At 35.5% G+C, this 25,629-nt stretch overlaps 1 protein-coding gene across 1 annotated transcript in view; it reads left to right on the top strand.

The window, feature by feature from the left end:
• CAND1 (cullin associated and neddylation dissociated 1) overlaps positions 1-23,426 on the top strand; it is a 55,833-nt gene extending 32,407 nt beyond the window's left edge. Inside the window, exons 3-15 of the mRNA XM_007463576.1 lie at positions 2,744-2,898; positions 4,719-4,842; positions 6,362-6,618; positions 6,699-6,804; positions 8,024-8,169; positions 11,369-11,661; positions 13,213-13,354; positions 13,715-15,208; positions 16,304-16,399; positions 18,785-18,954; positions 19,033-19,197; positions 20,327-20,434; positions 21,425-23,426. Coding sequence (XP_007463638.1) covers positions 2,744-2,898; positions 4,719-4,842; positions 6,362-6,618; positions 6,699-6,804; positions 8,024-8,169; positions 11,369-11,661; positions 13,213-13,354; positions 13,715-15,208; positions 16,304-16,399; positions 18,785-18,954; positions 19,033-19,197; positions 20,327-20,434; positions 21,425-21,649 — 3,481 coding nt within the window. The 3' untranslated portion in view covers positions 21,650-23,426. The remainder of the gene's footprint in view (positions 1-2,743; positions 2,899-4,718; positions 4,843-6,361; positions 6,619-6,698; positions 6,805-8,023; positions 8,170-11,368; positions 11,662-13,212; positions 13,355-13,714; positions 15,209-16,303; positions 16,400-18,784; positions 18,955-19,032; positions 19,198-20,326; positions 20,435-21,424) is intronic.
• Positions 23,427-25,629: the final 2,203 nt, after the last annotated feature.

The raw sequence follows: 25,629 nt of genomic DNA, 5'->3' as shown, positions 1-25,629 counted from the left end.
TTGTAGTTTTGATTTGCATTTCTCTAATGATTAATGATGTTGAGCATTCTTTCATGTGTTTGTTGGCAGTCTGTATATCTTCTTTGGAGAAATGTCTATTTAGGTCTTCTGCCCATCTTTGGATTGGGTTGTTTATTTTCTTAATATTGAGCTGCGTGAGCTGTTTGTATATTTTGGAGATTAATCCTTTGTCAGTTGCTTCATTTGCAACTATTTTCCCCCATTCTGAGGGTTGTCTTTTGGTCTTGTTTATGGTTTTCTTTGCTATGCAAAAGCTTTGCAGTTTCATCAGGTCCCATTTGTTTATTTTTGTTTTTATTTCCATTTCTCTAGGAGGTGGGTCAAAAAGGGTCTTGCTGTGATTTATGTCATAGAGTGTTCTGCCTATGTTTTCCTCTAAGAGTTTGATAGTTTCTGGCCTTACATTTAGGTCTTTAATCCATTTTGAGCTTATTTTTGTGTATGGTGTTAGGGAGTGATCTAATCTCATACTTTTACATGTACCTGTCCAGTTTTCCCAGCACCACTTATTGAAGAGGCTGTCCTTTCTCCACTGTACATTCCTGCCATTTTTTTTTTTGCGGTACGTGGGCCTCTCAGTGTTGTGGCCTCTCCCGTTGCGGAGCACAGGCTCCGGACGCAGAGGCTCAGCGGCCATGGCTCACAGGCCCAGCCGCTCCACAGCGTGTGGGATCCTTCCGGACCGGGGCAGGAACCCGTGTCCCCTGCATCTGCAGGTGGACTCTCAATAACTGTGCCACCTGGGAAGCCCTATCTCTGGGCTTTCTATCCTGTTCCATTGATCTATATTTCTGTTTTTGTGCCAGTACCATACTGTCTTGATTACTGTAGCTTTGTAGTATAGTCTGAAGTCAGGGAGCCTGATTCCTCCAGCTCCGTTTTTCGTTCTTAAGATTGCTTTGGCTATTCGGGGTCTTTGTGTTTCCATACAAATTGTGAAATTTTTTGTTCTAGTTCTGTGAAAAATGCCATTGGTAGTTTGATAGGGATTGCATTGAATCTGTAGATTGCTTTGGGTAGTAGAGTCATTTTCACAATGTTGATTCTTCCAATCCAAGAACATGGTATATGTCTCCATCTATTTGTATCATCTTTAATTTCTTTCATCAGTGTCTTATAATTTTCTGCATACAGGTCTTTTGTCTCCTTAGGTAGGTTTATTCCTAGATATTTTATTCTTTTTGTTGCCGTGGTAAATGGGAGTGTTTTCTTGATTTCACTTCCAGATTTTTCATCATTAGTGTATAGGAATGCCAGAGATTTCTGTGCATTAATTTTGTATCCTGCTACTTTCCCAGATTCATTGGTTAGCTCTAGTAGTTTCCTGGTAGCATCTTTAGGATTCTCTATGTATAGTGTCATGTCATCTGCAAACAGTGACAGCTTCACTTCTTCTTTTCCGATTTGGATTCCTTTTATTTCCTTTTCTTCTCTGATTGCTGTGGCTAAAACTTCCAAAACTATGTTGAATAAGAGTTGTGAGAGTGGGCAACCTTGTCTTTTCCTGATCTTAGTGGAAATGCTTTCCATTTTTCACCATTGAGGACAGTGTTGGCTGTGGGTTTGTCATATATGGCCTTTATTATGTTGAGGAAATTTCTCTCTAATTCCCCAGATCATACTGCCTACTACTTTTCTAGTCAGGCAGTCAGTCAGCTGTTATTTATTGAGAATCTGTATGTGAAACAATGATCTGAGCATTTATCAAATTAAATTATTTTCATGTCACTAATGCTTGAGAAAATGCATTGGCTCTCAACTTTACCATATCACATTTAAATTCATTGGCCTAACTTTAAAGATTCTCCTTAATGTCCCAGGTGTTTGCCTTTCCTGTTTTGTGTTTCATCTGCCTTTTGCATCAAGCAATTCTTTTGACTTCTCATTTCTTTCAGCATGTATTCTATTCATTCTAGTCTCTCATTTGAAATGCTCTTTTTTTCTAACTATACCCCATAAATACAGGTACCTAAAAATCTGTCTCCAAGGTGCAGACTCCTGTCTGTAAATAAATACTGACATTGAAATTAAAAGTTGTGTTTTTTTTTTTAATTGTGCAGAGTAGTGAATGCCTGCATCATTTCTAAAGTAGTTATGTGAGTTCCTTACCTCACCAACCAGATGGTAAATTTTTGAAGATAGGGGCCATACTTTTGTTATTCAATAGTCTTGAATACAATGGCTCCTCAATGAATAGTCATGCAATAAACATTATCTCCGATGTGCTAAATTCTGTGGAAGGGACACAGTGGAAGAGCTTTTCCCAGTTACTTGATACTTTCAAAATTTAAACAAGAAAATAAAAAGAATATAAATTTTTTGGTTCATGAGTTGGAGTTGGTTGGTGATAGATGGTAGGAAGGAAGGGTCACAGTTGGCAAAATGTGATACACTGGATGGAATTTCTATTGCAGGTAAATCATAGGATCCTTGTTAGGAGCAGACTCCTAATTGTGTGTATTTGAAGGGTTTGTCGGGAGAGGGTGAAAGCATCTTGAGTTTCATGATACTGTGATGAAAATAAGTGGGGAAAAATTGGAAACTGCAAAGAGCTTATTAAGAATTTTTTAACACTGTTATTCATGTACTATCTATGTTACAGGCATAGCATTTATTTTGTGTTGACAGTTGCTAGGCAGAAAAGTTAATGTTTTCACTCATCTGTTATTCTGTTTTTGTTTATCTAGAGTAAAAAAATGTTTTTTTCTTCCTTATGTTACAGTCTTGGCCCTTTAGTGAGTAAAGTGAAAGAATACCAAGTAGAGACAATTGTAGATACCCTCTGCACTAACATGCTTTCTGATAAGGAGCAACTTCGAGATATTTCGAGTATTGGCCTTAAAACAGTAATTGGAGAACTCCCTCCAGCTTCCAGTGGTAAGCAAGAATGCTTTTTTCTCCTATTTCCCTTTTATAAATGGAGGTATTTCTCCTCCACCGTTTTTTTTTTTTTTTCCCCCTCCTGACCAGGGAGGGAGAGAGGTATCTATCCCTAAAAGATACTTGGAAAAAAAAGTCCAGAGTCTTATTTTTGCTTAAAAATATTATTTTGATAGAATTTAAGTATCTCTTTGGAATACCAGTTCTGAAGGATTTTTATGTTGGAGCAAGATTTTATATTGTATTAACTGTGACGTGCAGAATAGAGTTAAGCCAGCCTATGCAATGAGAGAAAAGATAACCAAAATCATGAGTTATTTCTGATTAGCTTTCTATTTTCAGTGTTAATTTTGCTTTGCTTTAGAATTTATGATGTAAAACTTAGCACCATTAAGACAGCTGTGAAAGAGTTCAGTTTACTAGTATCTTTAATTAAGGCTGAGCCTTTTATAGCTACATATAATTTTTTTTTAATTTAAAACTACAATTAACGAATTTGTCAAGTAATTAGCTTTTGACCTCTGACAGATGTTTATGAAATGTAAGTTTTAGAATTTGTCTTGACTGCTAAGCTACAGGCTAAAATTTCAGGCTAAAGTTACTGTCTCATCTGCAAATGGGGTGAAATTACTCTCTTTCATGGAAAGATGTATATTGGTAATAATGTAGTCTTAGTATGTAGTTTTCACTCATTTACTTAATAAATATTTATTATTCTCTATGCTAGGTATCATGCTAGATAGTGTGTGTATATTATTTCACTGTCTAAAAATGTCAGTCATATGGGAGGTCTTAAATGTAGATTGTTGATAAGGGAACTGAAATTCAGAGATTAAGTTAATTCATCCAAAGTTTTGATGACCTGGTTGGATGAAGATTCATACCCATTATCTTTTAATCCATAGGTGATGGGTTTTTTTCACTGTATCATGCCAATGTTACTTTATTTCACCAACTCTGAAGTATGTTATTTATAAGTTGTATTAGCTACATTGGTATTTTCCTCATTTTTTCCCTCTCATTGAAACATGTTTGTTTTTAGCTGATTTCTGGCTCTAACAAGAATTCTATTAACCATTCAGATTTTTACTTTCACAGTTTCTTGTTTCCTTTTTTTTCTCCCTTGTCAGTAACAACACAGATCTACTTTAAAATAGTCATAATCTTTATTGATGAGTCTCCTGGAATAACATTTCTACTTTGTTTGGATTGGGAAAGATCTTATTAGGTTACTAGTAAAGACGACTTAAATAGAGAAAAATGTCATCACTGCTTTCCACTCTAGAGGCGTAAGCACTGCAGTCACTATTAGCTCCATAGCTGGCATTCGTGCCAGTGCACAGAAGTAGTTGTCCAGTAGAGTTTACTGAGTCGGTACTCTTTTCCCTGTGTCGTGTACTCCTGCAGCGGGCTCTAATTCTTACTTATGTCTAATAAATTATTTGACTGAAAAACAACCTGTTTTGAAACATATTTTTCTTCTTTAAGATTTTTTTTGATGTGGACCATTTTTAAAGTTTTTATTGAATTTTTTACAACATTGCTTCTGTTTTATGTTTTGGTTTTTTGGCCTTGAGGCATGTGGGATCTTAGCTCCCCAACCAGGAATCGAACCCGCACCACCTGCGTTGAAAGGCGAAGTCTTAACCACTGGACCACCAGGGAAGTCCCTTGAAACATATTTTTCTGACATGGATCTCTTGAGTCAGTTTTAAAATCAAGTTTAGAGTTGATGAGCATTTGCTAACTAGCATGAATATAAGGTGGAATTCAGCATAACTTGCCTTGAAATCATAATCGGTTTCTTATTCATGCAGGCTCTGCATTAGCTGCTAATGTATGTAAAAAGATTACTGGGCGTCTTACCAGTGCAATAGCAAAGCAGGAAGATGTGTCTGTTCAGTTAGAAGCCTTGGATATTATGGCTGATATGTTGAGCAGGTAAACATGACTTGTTTGTATTACTTGTAATACAAATATTTGTGTATTTATTAAGAACACTTTCAGATAAATATAATAAAACTTGGTCTAAAATTATTCATGTTTAAATTGTGTCTGTTTTATAAATGTGTGTGGTTAGGAGTGAGGGAAGAAAAAAGCTAATTATATTATGTAATACTGCATAGCAAGCATATTTCTTGTAGTTTTGAAAAATAATAAAATTTGTGACTTAAACATTTCAGCAGAGTTTTTATATTTTGTTTTACTCTTTGATAATCTTGAATACAATGATCTACTTGGATAAGGAGATGTGCTGGTAGGAGTGGCAAGTTTTCCAGTTAAAATAATGCTGGTATTCTTCAGCAGCCATGTTTTTTTAGAGCATGTGTTGTGAGGGTGGAAGGAACTTGGCTTTATATATTTGTTGCTTTTCTACTTTTCCTCTGGAAGTCAAACTTGGGAATATAGAAAGAGATCTAAGCAACTCCAAGGGGCAAGTAACCTTAAAAGACCTGTCAGTTTCAGTGTGTCACTGATTCTTATAATCATTATATGTCATCATTATTTGTCTGTTATTTGTGGCTAATTCACTTGAACTTGAAAATAATCAAGTGCCTTCATGTGGTACAAATATATAGTAAGAGTGAAGAGCTATCATCCTAGCCCACAAAGAGCTTATACTTTGCTATAGGAGGTAAGAACACAAATGGCTATAATGTAAGGCAGAATTGGACTAAATATTAACAGAGAGTATAGTGTATTTGGGGGTTTAAAATGGAAGGATCCAAGAAAGTTTGTTATGGAAACTGTGGCGTTTGAATTTAGTTTTGAAAATTGGGTAGGGCACAGGTGTCTATGCTTAAACATAGAATATATCAGAATATGTAAGTAGTCTTGAGTTGGGAAACATTGTATTCTAATTTTCCAGAATATAGAATGAATAGAAAAGTGGTAGGAGATCATTTTGATACATTGGAGTCTTGAGGAGGGTGAGGAATTTATGCTCAATTTGGTAAGTAGTGAAAATTCAGTTAGACCTTTTTTTTTTTTTTTTGCGATGCACGGGCCTCTCACCGTTGTGGCCTCTCCCATTGCAGAGCACAGGCTCCGGACGCGCAGGCTGAGTGGCCATGGCTCACGGGCCCAGCCGCTCCGCGGCATGTGGGATCTTCCTGGACAGGGGCATGAACCCGTGTCCCCTGCCTCGGCAGGCAGACCCTCAACCACTGTGCCACCAGGGAAGCCCCTCAGTTAGACCTTTTGTCCTGTGTGTGACTTGATCACTAGCACTGTCCTGGCAGGACAACAGACGTTTGACTGCTATTGAGTCATTGAACTGCACATGTGAAGTGATTTGAAAGAGAGGGTTGGACCAATAAGATCGTTGAAACTTAGTGTGTAGATTTGTAGAGGAAAGACAATAGGGAGAAGGGGTAATCAAGAGATGGTCAGAGGGCAGACATTTCAGTAGTACTTGGACATTTTGTATTTATTTGTTTTCTTTTTATTTTATTTTAAGGCAAGGAGGACTTCTTGTTAATTTCCATCCTTCAATTCTGACCTGTCTGCTCCCCCAGTTGACCAGCCCTAGACTTGCAGTGAGGAAAAGAACCATTATTGCTCTTGGCCATCTGGTTATGAGCTGTGGAAATATAGTTTTTGTTGATCTTATTGAACATCTGTTGTCAGAGTTGTCCAAAAATGATTCCATGTCAACAACAAGAACCTACATACAATGTATTGCTGCTATTAGTAGGCAAGCTGGTCATAGAATAGGTAAGAAATATTTATGTATTGAAAAGTTTTCTTTAAAAAATATTAACGGATGTTTATAAGAACTAATATGCTTTTCTTAGGTGAATACCTTGAGAAGATAATTCCTTTGGTGGTAAAATTTTGTAATGTAGATGACGATGAATTAAGAGAGTACTGCATTCAAGCCTTTGAATCATTTGTGAGAAGGCAAGTTTTTAAGATCTATATTTTTCAAATAAAAATTTTTCTTAAGAATAGAGTAATAATTAAGATGTAGATTAGGTGGGTAAGGAGAAATGGGTTTTACTGACAGCTGGGATTGAGTTTTGGATTTCAAATGTGTTTTAATTACGTTTTTATTAAATAATAACTGATAACCAATACAGTATTTGAAGTGAATATCATCTTTATTTTAAAATACAATCCTTACATTTATTTTGAAATGTTTCCTTCTTATTGTTAGGACTTTTCTTAAAGAACTTGGGAAAGGTATTTATAATTGTCTTTCAGTTTACTTTAATGATGTAGTCTTTATCCTGAGAGAGTACCAGTATAAATTAATTATCTGGTCAGTAATGTATACTAGTGAATTTCATCTCTCTTCAACAGTTTTTGAGATGTGTTACAGCCATTTGCTAGGGCTTCTCAGTTTTGGAACCTTGGTTCTAATAATAAAAACTGTATTTATGTACAAGAAGGCCATACTGGCTAAGTAGTGAGATTTGGGGTTTTTTTTTTTTTTTTGCTTTTGGCTAGAATTGACAGTGTAGTAGCACAGTGTCTTGAGACTTCACTGTTGTTATTTGCAGTAATTATAAGTAGTTATTTGCCACTCATGGTTTTTGATAAGGAGCTTTTATAGTCATATCAAATTGTTAAAATCAGAAACTGTGGGATTCATTTCTGTCCTTTTAATTGAGAAATACAAATTATTTCTTTATTGTTGGGCATTTATTATATGTTCTGTCTTTTCTCAACATAAAGTTAGAAGACCAAGCCTAGATGAATGTACACTGGCATTTTCACCAATAATCCTAGTTACTGAAGATACATTTATCTGGGCTTGGTGTTCTAGCCATGTATTGAGAAGATAGAGCGTATACAGATTTCTCTGTGTGACCCCACACTAACTACGTCATACCATTTATTATAGGAATCATCTGACTTCAGAGATGTTAAAGTGTGTGGGGGGGGTGTGGAGTTCATCTTAAAATTGATTAAATAAGAGTAATTTGAAAAGTAAATCTTTTTTAAAACATGAAGTCAGTGGGAGGGAAAGATGAAGGATCATTGGTGTTGAGGGCTGGAAACCACTTTACTATGTTAAAGGGAAGGGGAAAAAATCTGGTAATAAAGCAAAATTGGCAGATACTGAATCAAGGAGAAAAGTATAATTATTCAAGGCAGCTTTTGTTTTTTTCTTCAGATGTCCTAAGGAAGTATATCCTCATGTTTCTACCATTATAAATATATGTCTTAAGTATCTTACTTATGATCCAAATTATAATTATGATGATGAAGATGAAGATGAAAATGCCATGGATGCAGATGGTGGTGATGATGATGACCAAGGTATTCAAATTAAGTAGAAGGAATTTGTTACATTTTCATGAAAGACCCAGTGTTATAGATGGAGGTGATTCTTACCCAGATTGTACTTTGTTTGCTTATGATAGTGAAAGTGGAAATAACCACAATATTCAACAAGAGCAAATTGATTAAAAAAATTATGGGGCATCCATGTATTGAACTGCTATGCAACATGTTCAAAATCATGTTCTTGTTAAAGCATTTAATAAGTTGAATGAAAAGTGGGTAGCAAAAATTACTGTCCCAGTTTTAATTTTTTAAATATGGTGAAAAAAATGTTACTTGTGTTTTTCTCTTGGCAAGCAATTATAAGTGACTTTTGTTCTTTATTTTTCAAATTTTCTACAAAGTGTTTTTGTAAGGAGGGAAATGAATGTTATTTTAAAAATTGTAACTATAGATAACATATTCATAGCAGTTTGGTTGGTTTCATACATAGTTACTTTAATGAGAAATCCTGAATATTGTTTGAGGCTCCATTTAACTTCCATGAATAATTTAAGCATTTCCGAGGCTCGTATGATTGATGTCATTGTGCTGTGATTTGTGGTATTTACTCTGGAAAGGAGTAGCACTTAAAGGACACAGGGTTGCTCATGTTTAGTTGTTTCTGCTAGTATTAAAAGAATCATAATAGAAATGTTTAAGTTACTGGGTATATGCATCGGTGGATTTCCTGTTAATTATACTTTTAAGTTTGATTCTTTGAATGAATTTAGGTAATGACTTTGCTCTAAAGTCTGTAATTTCGTCCATCTTTTTTTTTAAAAAAAGGGTGGAAAAACCCTCTCTTAATCCCATTTTAGAGTCAAGCAGATACTGCCCAGTTTCTCTACACTACAACAGAACTCTTAAAAAGAATGAATGCTCGCCAACTCCTTTTTTCCTCTTTTCTCTTAAATCCAGTCTTCCAGTGATTGCCAGTGACCTCACATGTTTGAGTCTGCCTATTCCTCAGTTCTCAGCAGCATTTCTGTATTTAACTTCCAGGATACCACACCCTCCTATCTTTGTGATTACTCCTTTTCAGTCTCTGTGCTGGTTCCTCTTCATCACCCTGACCACTGTACTTTGGAGTATTTCCGGGCTTAGCCCTTGACTTCTCTGTTACGTTCTTATGATCTTGTTGATTTCACCTAGTCTCTTAGCTTTAATATCAATATGCTGAAAAGCCAAATTTTACCTTTATCCCAGACCTTTCTTGTGAATTCCAGGTTCATATGTGCAACTGCTTAATTGATTTACTGCTTAGATGTCTAAAATGTCTTCTCTCCACCCTTCCCCCACTGCCTGCCCGAACCTGTTTCTTCTTTAGACTTCTCCATCTCAGAATGGCACCTCCATTCTTCTTAGTTTTTCAGGCCAAAAACTTTGGGGTTATACCTGATCGCTTCTTTTACACACCCTCCTCATCCAGTCTCCCATCTCAGGGCTTTCCCCTTACTTCATACTCATATCTATCTGCCTTTGCAGCATTTTTATTTTCTTCATTACACCTAATCATTTTCTGATACACTGAAATTATTTTCTACCATACCAGGATGTAAGCTTCATGAAGGAAGATATTTTAATTTTAGTCTTTCTTTATCAATTGCTTTATCCCAGTGCCTAGGACAATGCTTGACACACATTAGACACTCAGTAAATGTGTTATATTAACGAAGGGAAACCTTAGCTTGTAATAGGAATATCCTTTGAAAAAAGGAGTAGCATTTTATGTTCCAGATTTTTTGATTGTTGGTTTTTTTAGTGTGGTAAGTACCGATGTTGAATAACAAACCACGTCCTTCGGCTGCTTTATCAGGTATATGGATTATAACTAATAAATATCTTTTTATCATAGTGTTATTGTAACTTATAAAACCAACATAATTTTTGTGATTAAGCTGTTTAATTTTTTATAACCTTTAAGTATATTTCTGTAAAGTAATTCCTATAGTTGGGTTGCCATTGGAAATTTTTCATTTATTTATGTGCTTTAAAATAATCTATTTGGTAGTACCCTATAATTTTTCTTCAAATAGCTATTGGTGAATAAATCAAATGCCTTGGTTTAGCAGTATTTGGTTGGGTTTTACTATAAACTGCTAAGATGAAATTAAGTAAGCCTTCTGGAGGTTGGAAAATTTTCCAAGGCATAGTTGGCTACATTTAGCTGTCACTAAGCTAATTGGAATATAAGCCAAAGAAGTGATGATATCTTTTTTCCCCCACTGAGGAATCATTTCAGGACTATAGTTCTTATATCTAAGAATAACGAAATTATTGTTAGTAATTTTAGACTGTCCTGAGAACTGCTAATATGTAGGCCATCCTCCTGACTTCGTGTTACCCAACTGATTCGGCTTGATGTTGTTAGAAGGAAATAATTTTCAGAGATTTCACACACACAAAAGTTAGCAAGAATAGTAACTGAGAGAGAATTGTTAATGCTTATGCTTGGAATATTGATTTAATGTTTAATAGGAGTTTGGAGAAGCTGGTGCTCTGTTATGTGGGCAGAATTTTCTTGTTATAATTGAGAAAGTATAGTTTATTTAAGCTATATTAAGATAATATCTTGAAAGGTTGAGAATATGCATATTTGTTCCTAATAGCCCATCAACAAATTTAGTGAAAAGCCTTGTGGTCACAAAGAAAGCTGATGTCAGGATTCTTTTTCTCCCCTGAAAAATTAGTTTCACAGCATGACCTGGGATTGGTGATCATTCTTTTTATCACATCATCTATATCACAAATCTATTTTATAGTTTATCTTATAAACTCCCCAGTTGTTTGTTTGATTTTCCTGTAGTGTCAAGTGAATCTTTGAATTGAACTTCCATTCACATTATTTTAAAAGGCTGGGACATTTATGATTTTACAAATATTTATAATCTGAAGAAGTTTAATGTGTTAATAAATGATTTTAAAGAGTTAATAAGCAGCTCATTACCCATAAATGAGGAAATGTTTAACAAATTAAAAACACATTCAGATAATTTTTCTTTAGAGGTTTATGTGTAAATTTTTATTAGTAAATTCTGCCTCCGATTTAAGTACTAGTTCTTTTTAAACCTATCTGTTGCTGTATATCTTAGTGGAAAGTTAGAAAACTGTCCTAGTTATGAATATCAGTTCACTTTCTATATTAAACTTTTCTTATGATTAATAGCCTGTTAACATTAAAACTTCTCTTTAGGGAGTGATGATGAATACAGTGACGATGATGACATGAGTTGGAAAGTGAGACGTGCAGCTGCTAAGTGCTTGGATGCTGTAGTTAGCACAAGGCATGAAATGCTTCCAGAATTCTACAAGACCGTCTCTCCTGCACTGATATCCAGATTTAAAGAGCGTGAAGAGAATGTAAAGGCAGATGTTTTTCATGCATACCTTTCTCTTCTGAAGCAAACTCGTCCTGTGCAAAGTTGGCTGTGTGACCCTGATGCAATGGAACAGGGAGAAACACCTTTAACAATGCTTCAGAGTCAGGTCAGTTTAAAAGTGTGTTTTAAAAGTCATGCTAATAAATGTGATCTTTTAAAGTGGCATTTTTGTATGGAAATATGAGTTCCAGAATAGCTTTAGAGAAACAGTTCTGGGATGTGTTTGTATAGTAGTTTATGGAAGCTCATATTACATTACTTGTAAATAGTTTATTCTGATTGAAGTTTTCTTGATTTTTCCTGGCTAAACAATATTAGCTTTAAGATTTAGTGAAGTAGTCTTTATCTTTGATTAATGGAGAAATCTTAGGGCGGTGGAATTAGACTACTTGTGTTCATAGCTTCCTTCCCTCCTAATTCAGCTGTGTGATCTTGGACAAGTTATTCAGACATTTTATTAAGCCTCACTTTTCTCATTTGTAGTAAGGGTTTACGTAGAACTGTCTACCCAAGGTAGAGATGATATGATCTATGTAAACATACAGTGAAGCCTGCTACATAGTATTTATATATACCAGCTATTGTTATTGATAAAATACATATTTTTTTCACTTGAGGACATCTTTTCTAAGATCCTAAATGTTAGCTCTATATAGCCCCCATTTGTTGAATATTTAGTACATGCTAGGTATTTTCCTATCTTACATGCAGTCTCTACAGCAGTCCTATGGGGTACATATTTGTCCATTTTTGTAGATTACAAAACATGTTGAGAGGGACTAAACAACTAAACCAGAGGAGGGGATGTACATGCCATATCTATCTTGTTTTCAAGTAGTAAAAATTTTAAAAGTTTGTGGTGAACTTAAAGGTGAACACTGAAGATTAATTGTAGAAGGAAAAGATAAAGTGTATGGAGGACATAAGCAATTGACTAAGTATATGGAAAGCAGATAAAAATCACAGGAAATTTTGATGATGCTGTGGTGAATTAATTAGATAGATGTTTTCTTTTGCCTTTAGTTCTCTCACATCATTGTTCGATATGGTATGTGTCTGTATCCTGGCCTCCATAAGATTTATTGGTAAATTCCCTGTTTAGGATTTACTGACTGACATTAGGAAGTTTAGAAGCAGATGTCTTTGAATCTTATTCCTGCCGCTTGTAACTACATTTGAAGTGAGGTTGATTTCATTGTAACAGCCAACAAAAAGCAAACGCAAGGACCCATTTAATGGTTTCTTTTCTAAAATTTGTCTTTTTTCTTTAATTGCTTGTATGTGCTATTTCAGTTTCAAAAACCATTTATAAATTATGCTCCTAAAGTTTTGGTTGAAAATTATTTTATTGTTTAGATCTCTATTTAGTCTTGTGCATTTCATAAGTAAAATTAATCAAGGAAGACTTTTGTTGCTCTGTAGAAAGCTAATGATAGCTTTTCTCTGCTCTCTTATTTATCAGTATCAAGCAAATATAGTTTCAAGAGAACATATATAGTAGATGCCACAAAGTTTGTATTGTACAAATTGTTGACAGTGGAATTAGGAATTTGACCAAAAAAATTCTTCTATTTGTCCCCAGCCCCTGTAATTTGTGTTAAGTGTACTGAGGAAGTACCAGTAGCTGAACCAGCTAATGAGCACTTGATAATTACAGGTTCCCAACATTGTTAAAGCTCTGCACAAACAGATGAAAGAAAAAAGTGTGAAGACCCGACAGTGTTGTTTTAACATGTTAACTGAACTGGTAAATGTATTACCTGGGGCCCTAACACAACACATTCCTGTACTTGTACCAGGTATGAAAGAAATAGTAAATCACTTTTGGGACTTATTATAGACTTTATTAAGACTTAGATAAGCTTAAATAATTGTTTCCTTGAAAAGGATAATTTGTGACAACTTTGCACATGGAACTGACTTTTTTACAGAACCATTGAATACCTAAAGTTAAAAGTAAAAAGTTTAAAATGGTACCCTAAAATTTTTTACTTTAATATTTATCATAGCTTGTGGAATTTCGACTGCTTTAGAGATAATATATAGTGGGAACTTTAGCAATCTTTTAGGGATTCGTTTTAAATTTTAAAACTAGCTTTAAATTCATAAAGGTGCCATGGATAAAAATACTGGATTTTTCTTTTTTGGTTGGGTTTTAGGAATCATTTTCTCACTGAATGATAAATCAAGCTCATCAAATTTGAAGATTGATGCTTTGTCCTGTCTATATGTAATCCTCTGTAACCACTCTCCTCAAGTCTTCCATCCTCATGTTCAAGCTTTGGTCCCTCCAGTGGTGGCTTGTGTTGGAGATCCATTTTACAAGATTACATCTGAAGCACTTCTTGTTACTCAACAGCTTGTCAAAGTAATTCGTCCTTTAGATCAGCCTTCCTCGTTTGATGCGACTCCTTACATCAAAGATCTATTTACCTGTACCATTAAGAGGTTAAAAGCAGCTGACATTGATCAGGAAGTCAAGGAAAGGGCTATTTCCTGTATGGGACAGATTATTTGCAACCTTGGAGACAATCTGGGCTCTGACTTGCCTAATACCCTTCAGATTTTCTTGGAGAGACTGAAGAATGAGATTACGCGGTTAACTACAGTGAAGGCGTTGACACTGATTGCTGGGTCGCCTTTGAAGATAGATTTGAGGCCTGTCCTGGGAGAAGGGGTTCCTATCCTTGCTTCATTTCTCAGGAAAAACCAGAGAGCTTTGAAACTGGGTACCCTTTCTGCTCTAGATATTCTAATTAAAAACTATAGTGATAGCCTAACAGCTGCCATGATTGATGCAGTTCTAGATGAGCTCCCACCTCTTATCAGCGAAAGTGATATGCATGTTTCACAGATGGCTATCAGTTTTCTTACCACACTGGCAAAAGTGTATCCCTCCTCCCTTTCAAAGATAAGTGGATCCATTCTCAATGAACTTATTGGACTTGTTAGATCACCTTTATTGCAAGGGGGGGCTCTTAGCGCCATGCTAGACTTTTTCCAAGCTCTGGTTGTCACTGGAACAAATAATCTAGGATACATGGATTTGTTGCGCATGCTGACTGGTCCAGTTTATTCTCAGAGCACAGCTCTTACTCATAAGCAGTCTTATTATTCCATTGCCAAATGTGTAGCTGCTCTTACTCGAGCATGCCCTAAAGAAGGACCAGCTGTAGTGGGTCAGTTTATTCAAGATGTCAAGAACTCAAGGTCTACAGATTCTATTCGCCTCTTAGCTCTACTTTCTCTTGGAGAAGTTGGGCATCATATTGACTTAAGTGGGCAGCTGGAACTAAAATCTGTCATATTAGAAGCCTTCTCATCTCCTAGTGAAGAAGTCAAATCAGCTGCATCCTATGCATTAGGCAGCATTAGTGTGGGCAACCTTCCTGAATATCTACCATTTGTCTTACAAGAAATAACCAGTCAACCCAAAAGGCAGTATCTACTGCTTCATTCCTTGAAGGAAATTATTAGCTCTGCATCAGTGGTGGGCCTTAAACCATATGTTGAAAACATCTGGGCCTTATTGCTAAAGCACTGTGAGTGTGCAGAAGAAGGAACCAGAAATGTTGTTGCTGAATGTCTAGGCAAACTCACTCTAATTGATCCAGAAACTCTCCTTCCACGGCTTAAGGGGTATTTAATATCAGGTGGGTACCCAGATTTTCTTACCTAAAAAATTTTTGTTTATTAGCAGTTGTTGCCTGGAAAGATGGCTAATGCCGAAGTTAAAACATTTCTGTATCTTGTTATATGTAGAACTTATTGCCTTATGTTATGATATGGAGCCATATTCAAATGACACCTTGTTGTTTAAAAGGATAAAGAGAGTGTAGTTAGATAATGATTAAATAAATCTGTTGTAGTTTCTAGTGTTTAATGTATTTTAATGTTACTCTTGTCTTAATGTGGGACAGATGTCTCTTGAGTTAATATAGCCAGAGGAGCTTGCTAGAATTAATTACAGTACTAAAATTGGTGAACTAACCTGGTTCAAATGAAAGATTCTAGAAGTTTTCAGATTACCAGCGTCAACCCCTGTTGTCCAAGGAGAAGATAATAAAGGCCATTCATTCTTAGAAATTGCTTTCATTTTTAATAAAAATCTTGACAGTCATATAGTGGTTTAACCAGTTCCCTTTTGTGAGGGATAGATCCTCCACTGCTGGTCTCGCAGGCTGCCTCCTTCCTGGAAGAAATTGTTCCTTTTGAAATCTAATGGAATTATGTTTCATAAGACGAGTAAACTTTGCTTCATTAGTATCCTGGAAGTAATAAGAAATACCCCTCTTGACCAAAGAGAGTTTTTTTTTTTTTTTTTTTTTTTTTTTTTTTTTTTTTTTTTTTTTGGCTGTGTTGGGTTTTTGTTGCGGTGTGCGGGCTTCTCGTTGCGGCAGCTTGTCTTGTTGCGGAGCACGGGCTCTAGGCACGCGGGCTTCAGTAGTTGTGGGACATGGGCTCAGTAGCTGTGGCTCGCGGGCTCTAGAGCACAGGCTCAGTAGTTGTGGCGCGCGGGCTTGGTTGCTCTGTGGCATGTGGGATCTTCCCGGATCAGGGCTCGAACGCGTGTCCCCTGCATTGGCAGGCAGGTTCCTAAGCATTGTGCCACCAGGGGAGCCCGACCAAAGAGAGTTTTAAGGAATTAAAGACCCTGCTGTTATTTGAAGTGGTTTGAAAATGATAAAGGTGTCCATGGATTTTAGTTGACTTAAATGCCAATAGACTTAAAATTTATTTTTAATTAGGCTCATCATATGCCCGAAGCTCAGTGGTTACAGCTGTGAAGTTTACTATTTCTGATCATCCACAGCCTATTGATCCACTATTAAAGAACTGCATAGGTAAGTGGAAATGAAGATGAATATACTGAATAACTAGTTAATAGTTAACTGTCAAAAAACGAATCATTTCAATAGCTAAATATATCACCAAGGAGCTAAAATGCTTTTAAGGGTCTGGTAATTCTTTCATAAAAAAAATAATTTTGCAAATAGCTGAAATTTAGTAAATATGCTAGGATGTCTTTAAAGTCAACTACACATTTGATAATCATATTTTGGGAATAACCTAAAGTAAACTAATGGGTAAAGGAAAAAGATATATGATCTATCTGACTAATCTGAAGTTCTTCCCAGTTGTAAATGAATCACATTTGAGCTTGTGATGGCCCCAGTTCTTCGTTATTACTTGTATCCCTCCAGCTCCCAAGGGGATCTTTGGAGGCTTTTAAATTTAAGGTAGAAATTTAAGAATAAAAAAGATAATTCTTGTGGTAATTAGTTCTACCAACCTAAGAGGAGCTATCCAAGAAAGAAAAGGGCCATCGCTTTCTATGAAGACAAGAATTAGCTTTTAGTGTTATTTTTCATGATTTTATAACTTCCCTGTGTTGTTTTCATCATCAGTTTTCCTAGAGCTTTTAGTAACTAAACTCTGGTGTTTTCTTGAAGACAGAAGAATGGGGATACCAGCAGAGAGGATAGAGGGATATGGCAAAGAAGCTTTGCAGTTTCATGCCATTTAAAAAACACAGTCTAAAAGAAAAGAACTACAGAAAGGGATACCAATTCAGAGTAAGGGGGACATGGGGGATAAATGGGTGCCAACGCTGAGACCTAGAATTAATTCAGAGAAAGTCTCTGTCAGAAGATTCTTGCCTTTGTTCCCCTCGCCTCTTTTTGCTTTGATATATTTACTCACATTTTTGTCATTGTACAAGATACAGCAAAGGAAGAGACCTGTGCCAGATCTTTAGAGACATCTTTCTAGGTTGACAACAGCCAACCGGTGTGCATCGTTGGTATAGTTACTCAGTCAGATGATTATCATTCTGTTTTTTTAAAATTGAAATTCCTAGACCAAGTTGTTGGGGACCACTGATCCTAGACCACATCACCATTTGTCTATCATAATAGCAATACTTTTTATGCTTTACTGAAAGCAATTCACCATGATAGTAATTCTAAGCAAACAGAGGTGAGGAGCTTTAGTCTGGTACATTTAAATTCTTTTTGAACCCAAGCTACCTCTTAACCTTATTTGTAGTCAGAACTTTCCTGGGTGGTCAACCTTGAGTTTACCAACCTATGGTGTCTGAAGTATATTTTTTACCCCTCCCATTTCTTCAAATTGCTGTTGTGATACATTTAAGTCTTCTCATACCTTTTTTCCCCTGTGTATTCTAAAAGATTGCTTATGGTAGGGTTGAGATGACATGATGATGAGTAGCTCTGTGTGAATATCACATGTGTACCAGACACTGTGTTCAGTAATGTACGTATAAAATTCTCATTTTATAAACTGGGAAACTGAAGCTCTTGCCTACAGTAACTTGCCAGAAGTTGGTCATACAGTTGACAAGTGAAGCAGTGTGGATCACCATCTGTATGACTCCCAAGATCTTTGCACTATAATTTCTTTCCCCTGTGTGGAAGAACAACCAGACTTATATCTGTGTTTAAAGTGGCTAGGTGCTTTCTTTAGCTTTTTGTCCTGTGGTAGGTTTCAGTTTCTTCCTTTTTGTATTCTTAGACCTCTTATCTATTTGTTGTTAAAGATAAAAATAGGCTTTGGGAGGCACATTTCTCCGTCATCTGATAAATTATATACTTGTTAACAGTATTCCATCTTTATCAAGCAGTGGATCTGTCCCCACCTTGCTTATCTTTTGAACTCAGGTTTTTAAATTTCACTTTTGAAATTTAAATATAATGTAAACTTCATCTGAGCATAAATTTATTTGACTTGTCCACAGCTGTATCCCCACTGCTTCATGCCATAAATGCTCAATAAATGTTTGTTGAATGAGTGAAAAAAAAAATTCCACTTTTGTTGGTGCTTTTTTAGTGCGAGTACTAATTTTGAATTTTAAGGAGAATCATTCAAGTTACCAGTTCTTGTGGTTGCTGGCTCCATCACTTTTCTATGTCACCCACCTGTTAAATCAACTATCTATGAAAGTAATGGGGAGCTTTTGGGGCTCTCACTCCTTACCTTTTGCATTTAAAGATGCTGAGAATAGGTTTATCAATTAAGTCCACTCACATTCAGACGTAATAGTTTACCTGTTGTCAAAAGAAATTATATAGCTCACTTAGGATTTCATCATATTCCATCACCCACATTGAAGAAGTAACAATAATAAACTATCAATTTAGGAAAATAATATAATGCATATTTTATTTTAAGCTTACCATAACTCTGTTGCTTCTCTTTCAATTTTTCAGGTGATTTCCTAAAAACTTTGGAAGACCCAGATTTGAATGTAAGAAGAGTGGCCTTGGTCACATTCAACTCAGCAGCACATAATAAGCCATCATTAATAAGGGATCTTCTAGATACTGTTCTTCCACATCTTTATAATGAAACAAAAGTTAGAAAGGAGCTTATAAGAGAGGTAAGTTAGATTGCACTGTTTACCTAAGCTTGTCTTTTACTTTCTAGTATATCTACATACTCTGTTTTATTTCAACAGGTAGAAATGGGTCCATTTAAGCATACAGTTGATGACGGCCTAGATATTAGAAAGGCAGCTTTTGAGTGTATGTACACACTTCTAGACAGTTGTCTGGATAGACTTGATATCTTTGAATTTCTAAATCATGTTGAAGATGGTTTGAAGGACCATTATGATATTAAGGTAAGATATTTGTGCCTGTTTATAGAATGTTTTAGAAGAAGACTTTGCTAGTGACTTTCACCTTTGTAATCTACTCTTGTTATTAAGTGAGAAAGATTGGTTTGCTTGTCATGATTTTAGTGTGTTATAAACTAATATGCAAAAGTAATAGTGATGCAGTGTGACATCAGTTGACATACAGGAAAAATCCAGAAACCTTTTCATTGGAGGAGGAAGTCAATATCAAGAGTTTTGTTAAAGGATAAGAGGAAGAACTGTTTTCAGATACACAAAGCAATCTGTAGAAGCAACCATAGAGAAATTATACTTCATGCTTCTTAGGTTTAGAGCATGAACTTTGCTCATAACTGCTTTTTGTTTTCCTGTTTGCTTAAGTCCGTTTAAAATGTGAACTATAAAAGGGTGATTTGAAAAATCTTTTTCTTCTAGTCAGGACCTTTGGTCAAGCAGGGCAAAAGTGGTAGTTGAGCAGTAATTCATCCATACTATCAGAACTCCAACTTTCATGTTTCCATAATGTAGTATGGAATAACCTGACCCCTCCGGAACTCAATGAAAAGAGCCCTGAAAGAATAGGATCCTTTTATTTCTACAGTTTATGGTCTAAGAGAAAAGATTATGGGTTACTGGACTTTATATGGATTAATCTGAATAAGCAGGCTTTTTGTTTTTGTTTTTAGTGAAATTTGCAAAGACAGTAGAAACTTCTTATAAAGCTTTTCTTCTAGTTCAGTTGTTTTCTTATTCACTGATTGTTCCATCTGGTGCACATGAGCTTTTTAAAAAATACTGAGTCTGTGGCCCTATCCCGATGAGTGAAGTAAAAATAGGTATATTTGTTAAGCTCCTCAGCTGTAATGTGTGGTCAGGATTGAGAACCACTCTTTTAGTTCTGTACTCTAGGACCGTGACCATCTATCATGATAGATAAGGTAACTCTAGTACTTGTAGGTAAAATTCCTTAGACAAGATTTGAGGCAATTCTGTGTGATTCCAATGGCAGATTACATTAAAATGAAACTTAATGGTACAGGTTAGTCATTTTCCTTTCAAAAGCTTTGTCAGAATTTGGGATTTGTCTTTAGAAAATAATGCAAAATCTAAATTTTGTCTCTTTTATTCATAATAGATGCTAACATTTTTAATGTTGGTGAGACTCTCTACCCTTTGTCCAAGTGCAGTACTGCAGAGGTTGGACCGACTTGTTGAGCCATTACGTGCTACATGTACAACTAAGGTAATATTGATGTCATTGATTTAGGCCAGACTTAGTATGTTCAGGATCCCTAGTTGATTCTATACTGTGGTTTTCCAAATTTAACTATGCTAGCACCCTTTTGTAGCAGTTTGTTTCAAAAATTAACTTCTTATTCCTATTCCTTACTTCCTTCAAATGTGGATGTTTTAGAAAGCTTAGCACTGTTAAATGCTATTCTTAAAAGTTTGTTATAGGGCTTCCCTGGTGGCGCAGTGGTTGAGAGTCTGCCTGCCAATGCAGGGGACACGGGTTTGTGCCCCGGTCCCGGAAGATGCCACATGCCGCGCGGAGCGGCTGGGCCCGTGAGCCGTGGCCGCTAAGCCTGCGTGTCTGGAGCCTGTGCTCCGCAACGGGAGAGGCCACAACAGTGAGAGGCCCGCGTACCGCAAAAAAAAAAAAAAAAAAAAAAAAAAATTTGTTATAACAATCTGACACATATTTTTAAAGTAATGATATGGGTTAAAGTGTGATAGGGCCACAAAAGAGGAGGAAATGTTTAATTCTGGTGGAGGAGGGGGTGGGGGTCACAGAGGCTTCATATGCACATGACAGCATTTAAAATGCACCTTGAGAAGTCAGGATTGTTTTAGGTCCAGAAGGTGAAACAGGACTTTTCATACAAAAATAATTATATGAATTAAGGCACAGAGATGTCAATACATGACATGTTTGAAGAATAATGAATAAACAAGGTAGCTAGAGGGGTAGTTTCTTGATAGAGGACAAAGTAGGACTTGCTAATAAGCAGATCCCACTCTCCGTTTTTATAATGGGCCTTGTATAGAATATTCCCTTAAAAGGAGATACATAGCTACTACTAAAAAGAAGTTTTGGAGCAGCTCTGCTTGAAGAATAATGTGCCTTTTGGATCTGTGAAAGAGTAGCTTTGCTTTATTTATATGTGCTTAAATTTCTTTGTATGAGAACTGCCTTTTATAGCATGTAATATAAATTTACTTATTGTTACAGGTAAAAGCAAACTCAGTAAAGCAGGAGTTTGAAAAGCAAGATGAACTAAAGCGATCTGCCATGAGAGCAGTAGCAGCACTGCTAACCATTCCAGAAGCAGAGAAGAGTCCACTGATGAGTGAATTCCAGTCACAGATCAGTTCTAATCCTGAGCTGGCAGCCATCTTTGAAAGTATCCAAAAAGATTCATCATCCACTAACTTGGAATCAATGGACACTAGTTAGATGTTGGTTCAACCTCGGGACCATTACATTGACCATATGATGCACTGAATTGACAGGTTAATCATAAGACATGGAAAGAGAAGTAAAGCTTCAAAATGTTCCACTTTTTTTTTTCCTTCATGGAGACAGTTTGACTTTCTTCCATTGTTGTTTTTGTAGCATTTATTTCAGAAATACATATTTCCATAATCCAGAGGTTGTAAAACCACTAATGTTTTAGTGGTTAGGGCAACATTTAAAATGACATCTAAAAGTTAGGCTTGATGGAGATAGGGTCCAGTATCTATTTACCCTGTAATGTTTAGGATTAAAATGTTAAAATTTTGTGACCATGAATTTTCTTTCTTTTATAAGTTTTCTCTTATTTAAAAATCAAAAATTCTGCAAGACAAAAACGATGTTTCTTTTTCTTGTATAACTTTTTGTTTCAGCAACACAAATTGATTTTTAGCTGTGGCAGACAAGAATATCTGTGTAAGATTTGTTACATTTCGGAGGGGTTGGCAGTTTAAAAGAGATAATATCATTTTTTTAGGTATGGGGATTAACAGTATCCCTGTTGCGCACACTAATTTTGCATGAGCAAGTTTACAAATATGTATTGTCTGTAAAGCAGCATGTGCAGATTATTCATAATACAAAAGTAAAAATAAGTATTATTGTATTAGTGCAATTTTCAGATATTTATTTTTGCACAGAAAACATATCTGGAGAGAAAGAGAGAGGAGTAAATTTTTGAAACTTTGGTTTTCTTAATGCCAGTCTGAATTTGCAGATGTTTTCAGCAAATCAAGTCATAATAACAATTCGCCACTTCTTTTTCTATTATAAATTTTCGTATACATTTAAAATTTGAATATTTAAGTACTCAGTTTTTCTCAGTTACCCATTGGTGTGCGTGTGTTTCCACTTAGAAATTCTTAAAGCCAGATTTTTCTTTCATTTCCTTTGTATCTCTACATTCCTTATTGAAAGGGTCAAATAACTATATGCTTTTGAATTTTTTAGGAAAATTCTGAAGCTGGCTATCACAGGTTTGTTAGCTAATCATAGTATTTTCTTTTAGTTGAGTTAGATTTTCCCCCTTTCTTGGAGAGCTGATTTACATATTGTATTCGGTAAGCGTTGACTACTTTTCCTGATTAAAGGGTCTGTGCTTGGGGGAAACAGTACCTTATATTGTAGTTAAGATTTTATTTAACATATCCTTCAGTGAGCTCATTTCACACTGTAGCCTCTTCCTTCAAATTTGTGGTGCTCCTGTAACAGTAAGAACTAATTTCTGAAATAAAAGACATCTCCTAATGCTGTGCAAACATAGTTTACATGTATTGAAGGAGGCAGTTGTTAAATTGAGTGACCAATTTTAAGCATTCAGATATTTGAAAACTGCACCCTTTATTTTTGAAACTGTGAATTAGAAGTATTTTTCCTGCTGTATTACTTAACCTGCTTTAACATCCAAATATGTGGTGATTTTAATTGGTAACATACTGTGGTTATTAGATTAACAGCTTGACTTCAGATATTCAGATGATAATGCATAAGACATCATTACCAGTAAGGATTTTGATTAGGACATGGACCATTACATGAAGTTGGTGCCATTTCAGAATGTGGCAGGTGATAATCATACCATAATTTGCATAAAACTGTAATAGAAATTTATTTTGAGATGTTGGTATATTATGTACTATGCATTACCGTGATATAGATGTTGTGGATATATTTAAGTATTTGGTTACATGGTTTCACAATAAATTACAATACTGCAGGCTCTAGGACCATATAGGAGACTGACATGCATATGTTGTGTGAATGTCTTAGTTAAGTGTCTGAAGTTAAATCCATATACTTTTCATGTATTGGATCTCTCCATTCTTTAACTTCTAAAATGCTTACAGTTTTTTTTGTTTTTTTGAGTCTTGCAAAATGGCTAACTTTTCTAATATAGCTGAAATTCTATCTTCTAACAAAAGAAAGATTCTGCTCTTTTCTAGTAGTAGATATGGTTTTAGTGTTTATATATATATAATATATATTATATGTATATACTCACATATATAACAAAATTAGTAAAAGTAGAATACTCAGATTTTAAATGCTGAGTCATACTGATTAACTTCATACTTCTAGTGGTAATGTCCTGATATTGGAATGGAAGGATATTGGAATGGAAGTTGCAAGGTGTGGCGTTCAGTCATAATCTGCCACTCATACTGCTTACTGGTCTTTTAAATATTAGGAAGTTCTGCTTAGCAATTCTGCATATGTAGGTTCCTCAGGAGATCTACAATAGTAAGAGAACAGCTGCTCTCTGATTTTCTTGAGAACGTTTAAATTGTTGAGATCTACCCAATTTCTTTTTATTTTTTTGTGGTACGCGGGCCTCTCACTGCTGTGGCCTCTCCCGTAGCGGAGCACAGGCTCTGGACGAGCAGGCCCAGTGGCCATGGCCCACGGGCTCGGCCGCTCTGCGGCATGTGGGATCCTCCTGGACCGGGGCACAAACCCGCATCCCCTGCATCGGCAGGCGGACACTCAACCACTGCGCCACCAGGGAAGCCCCCCAATTTCTTTTTAAAGAAAGAAAGCTCAGTATGGGGTTGTGTTTTTAGGTTAGGTTATTTTATGAAACTAAGGCAGAAAGGAAATTTGCTATGGTAAAGCCTAAACTAAAAATTTTAAATCAGTAGCACTGAATGATGTTCTAAATGTGGTCATGTATTCATTAATGATATCTAAATCTGCTTAACCCCTGGGAATTAGAATTCTTAAAATATTGGAGCATGGAGACTTCAACATATGTTTGAATATTTATATAATTTTTATGTAACCATAAGTAACCAAATCATGTTTTTTGTTTTTTTACACTTTTGTTGGGTAAATGGTAAAGAAATAACATATGGGCATATCTGATTTAACCAGTTTTCAGGGATGTCCTGATATCTTTATATCTAGCTCAGTCTCAGATATATGAATATGATTATATAGGCATGATTGAAGTTTAAAATGATGAAATATACAAAATCCTCAGTCACTGAAAAATTCAGTTAACTGGTTAACTAATAAACCTTGTAAGGTGTGTTTAGCCACATGTCAAATACTTGACAATTTTTTAGAAGTTGAAATAACATTTTCTGCCCAAATCAAAAATTTTACCAAAAATTTCAGTTGTTAAAATTAACTGCCAATCTCTAGATATAGTATGCTTAGTAAATATTTTGATATTAAAGAGCTTAGAAATTTCAGTAAATGTTGATTCTAGCTCTATCTTAAATATTGAATCCCAATTTTCAAACTACTGCCACCCCAGATTCACATCTGTTTTTGAAATCTTAATTAATCCTCTGTGAAATGGAAAATGGACAATAACAACAACAGTTCATTTTACTGTTTGGGAAAAGGATATTCTGGTTTTAGCTGATTTTTTTCCAGTTAATTAAGTAAAACTCCTCTGATGCCTTTGGCTGCAAAATGCAACACATTGGAAGTATTACGTGGCAAGCTGCCAAAATCTCACCAGGTATGGCCATTTTCTTAAGAAACATGTACAATGAAATTACATATTTTCCCTTTACAATACAGTAAGTTGCTTATTTTCCTATTAATACTAGAAAAATAGGACCTTGTGAACACCTACACTGTAATTTAGGACAAGAGTTACCAGCAACATGTTTTTGGCTCTTTGTAACAACTTTGAAAGCACTTTTCATAAAAAACAACTTCAATTAAAACTAAGGGGAGTATTGCAGATAATTTTACTTTGTTAGACTCTGTAATGTTAATGTGTCAGTATGCTTTTTTAGTACAGGGAGTCTTAATACCCTGACCTCTTTGTACTTTAGTTCTGATGTTAAGTGATTATCAGTGATTTTGGCAAATTGAATTGTTTCACTTAAGTCTTAGATGAGAAAAAGCTATCTGTGAACTGAAATTCTTTCTAGATTAGGATGTATTGGAATTAGTGTATTTAGCCA

The sequence above is a fragment of the Lipotes vexillifer genome, unplaced genomic scaffold (assembly GCF_000442215.2).
Source record: "Lipotes vexillifer unplaced genomic scaffold, Lipotes_vexillifer_v1.1 scaffold602, whole genome shotgun sequence".
Taxonomy (NCBI): Eukaryota; Metazoa; Chordata; class Mammalia; order Artiodactyla; family Lipotidae; genus Lipotes; species Lipotes vexillifer.
Note: the sequence above shows the minus strand (reverse complement) of the source record. Positions and strands in the feature narration are given on the sequence as shown.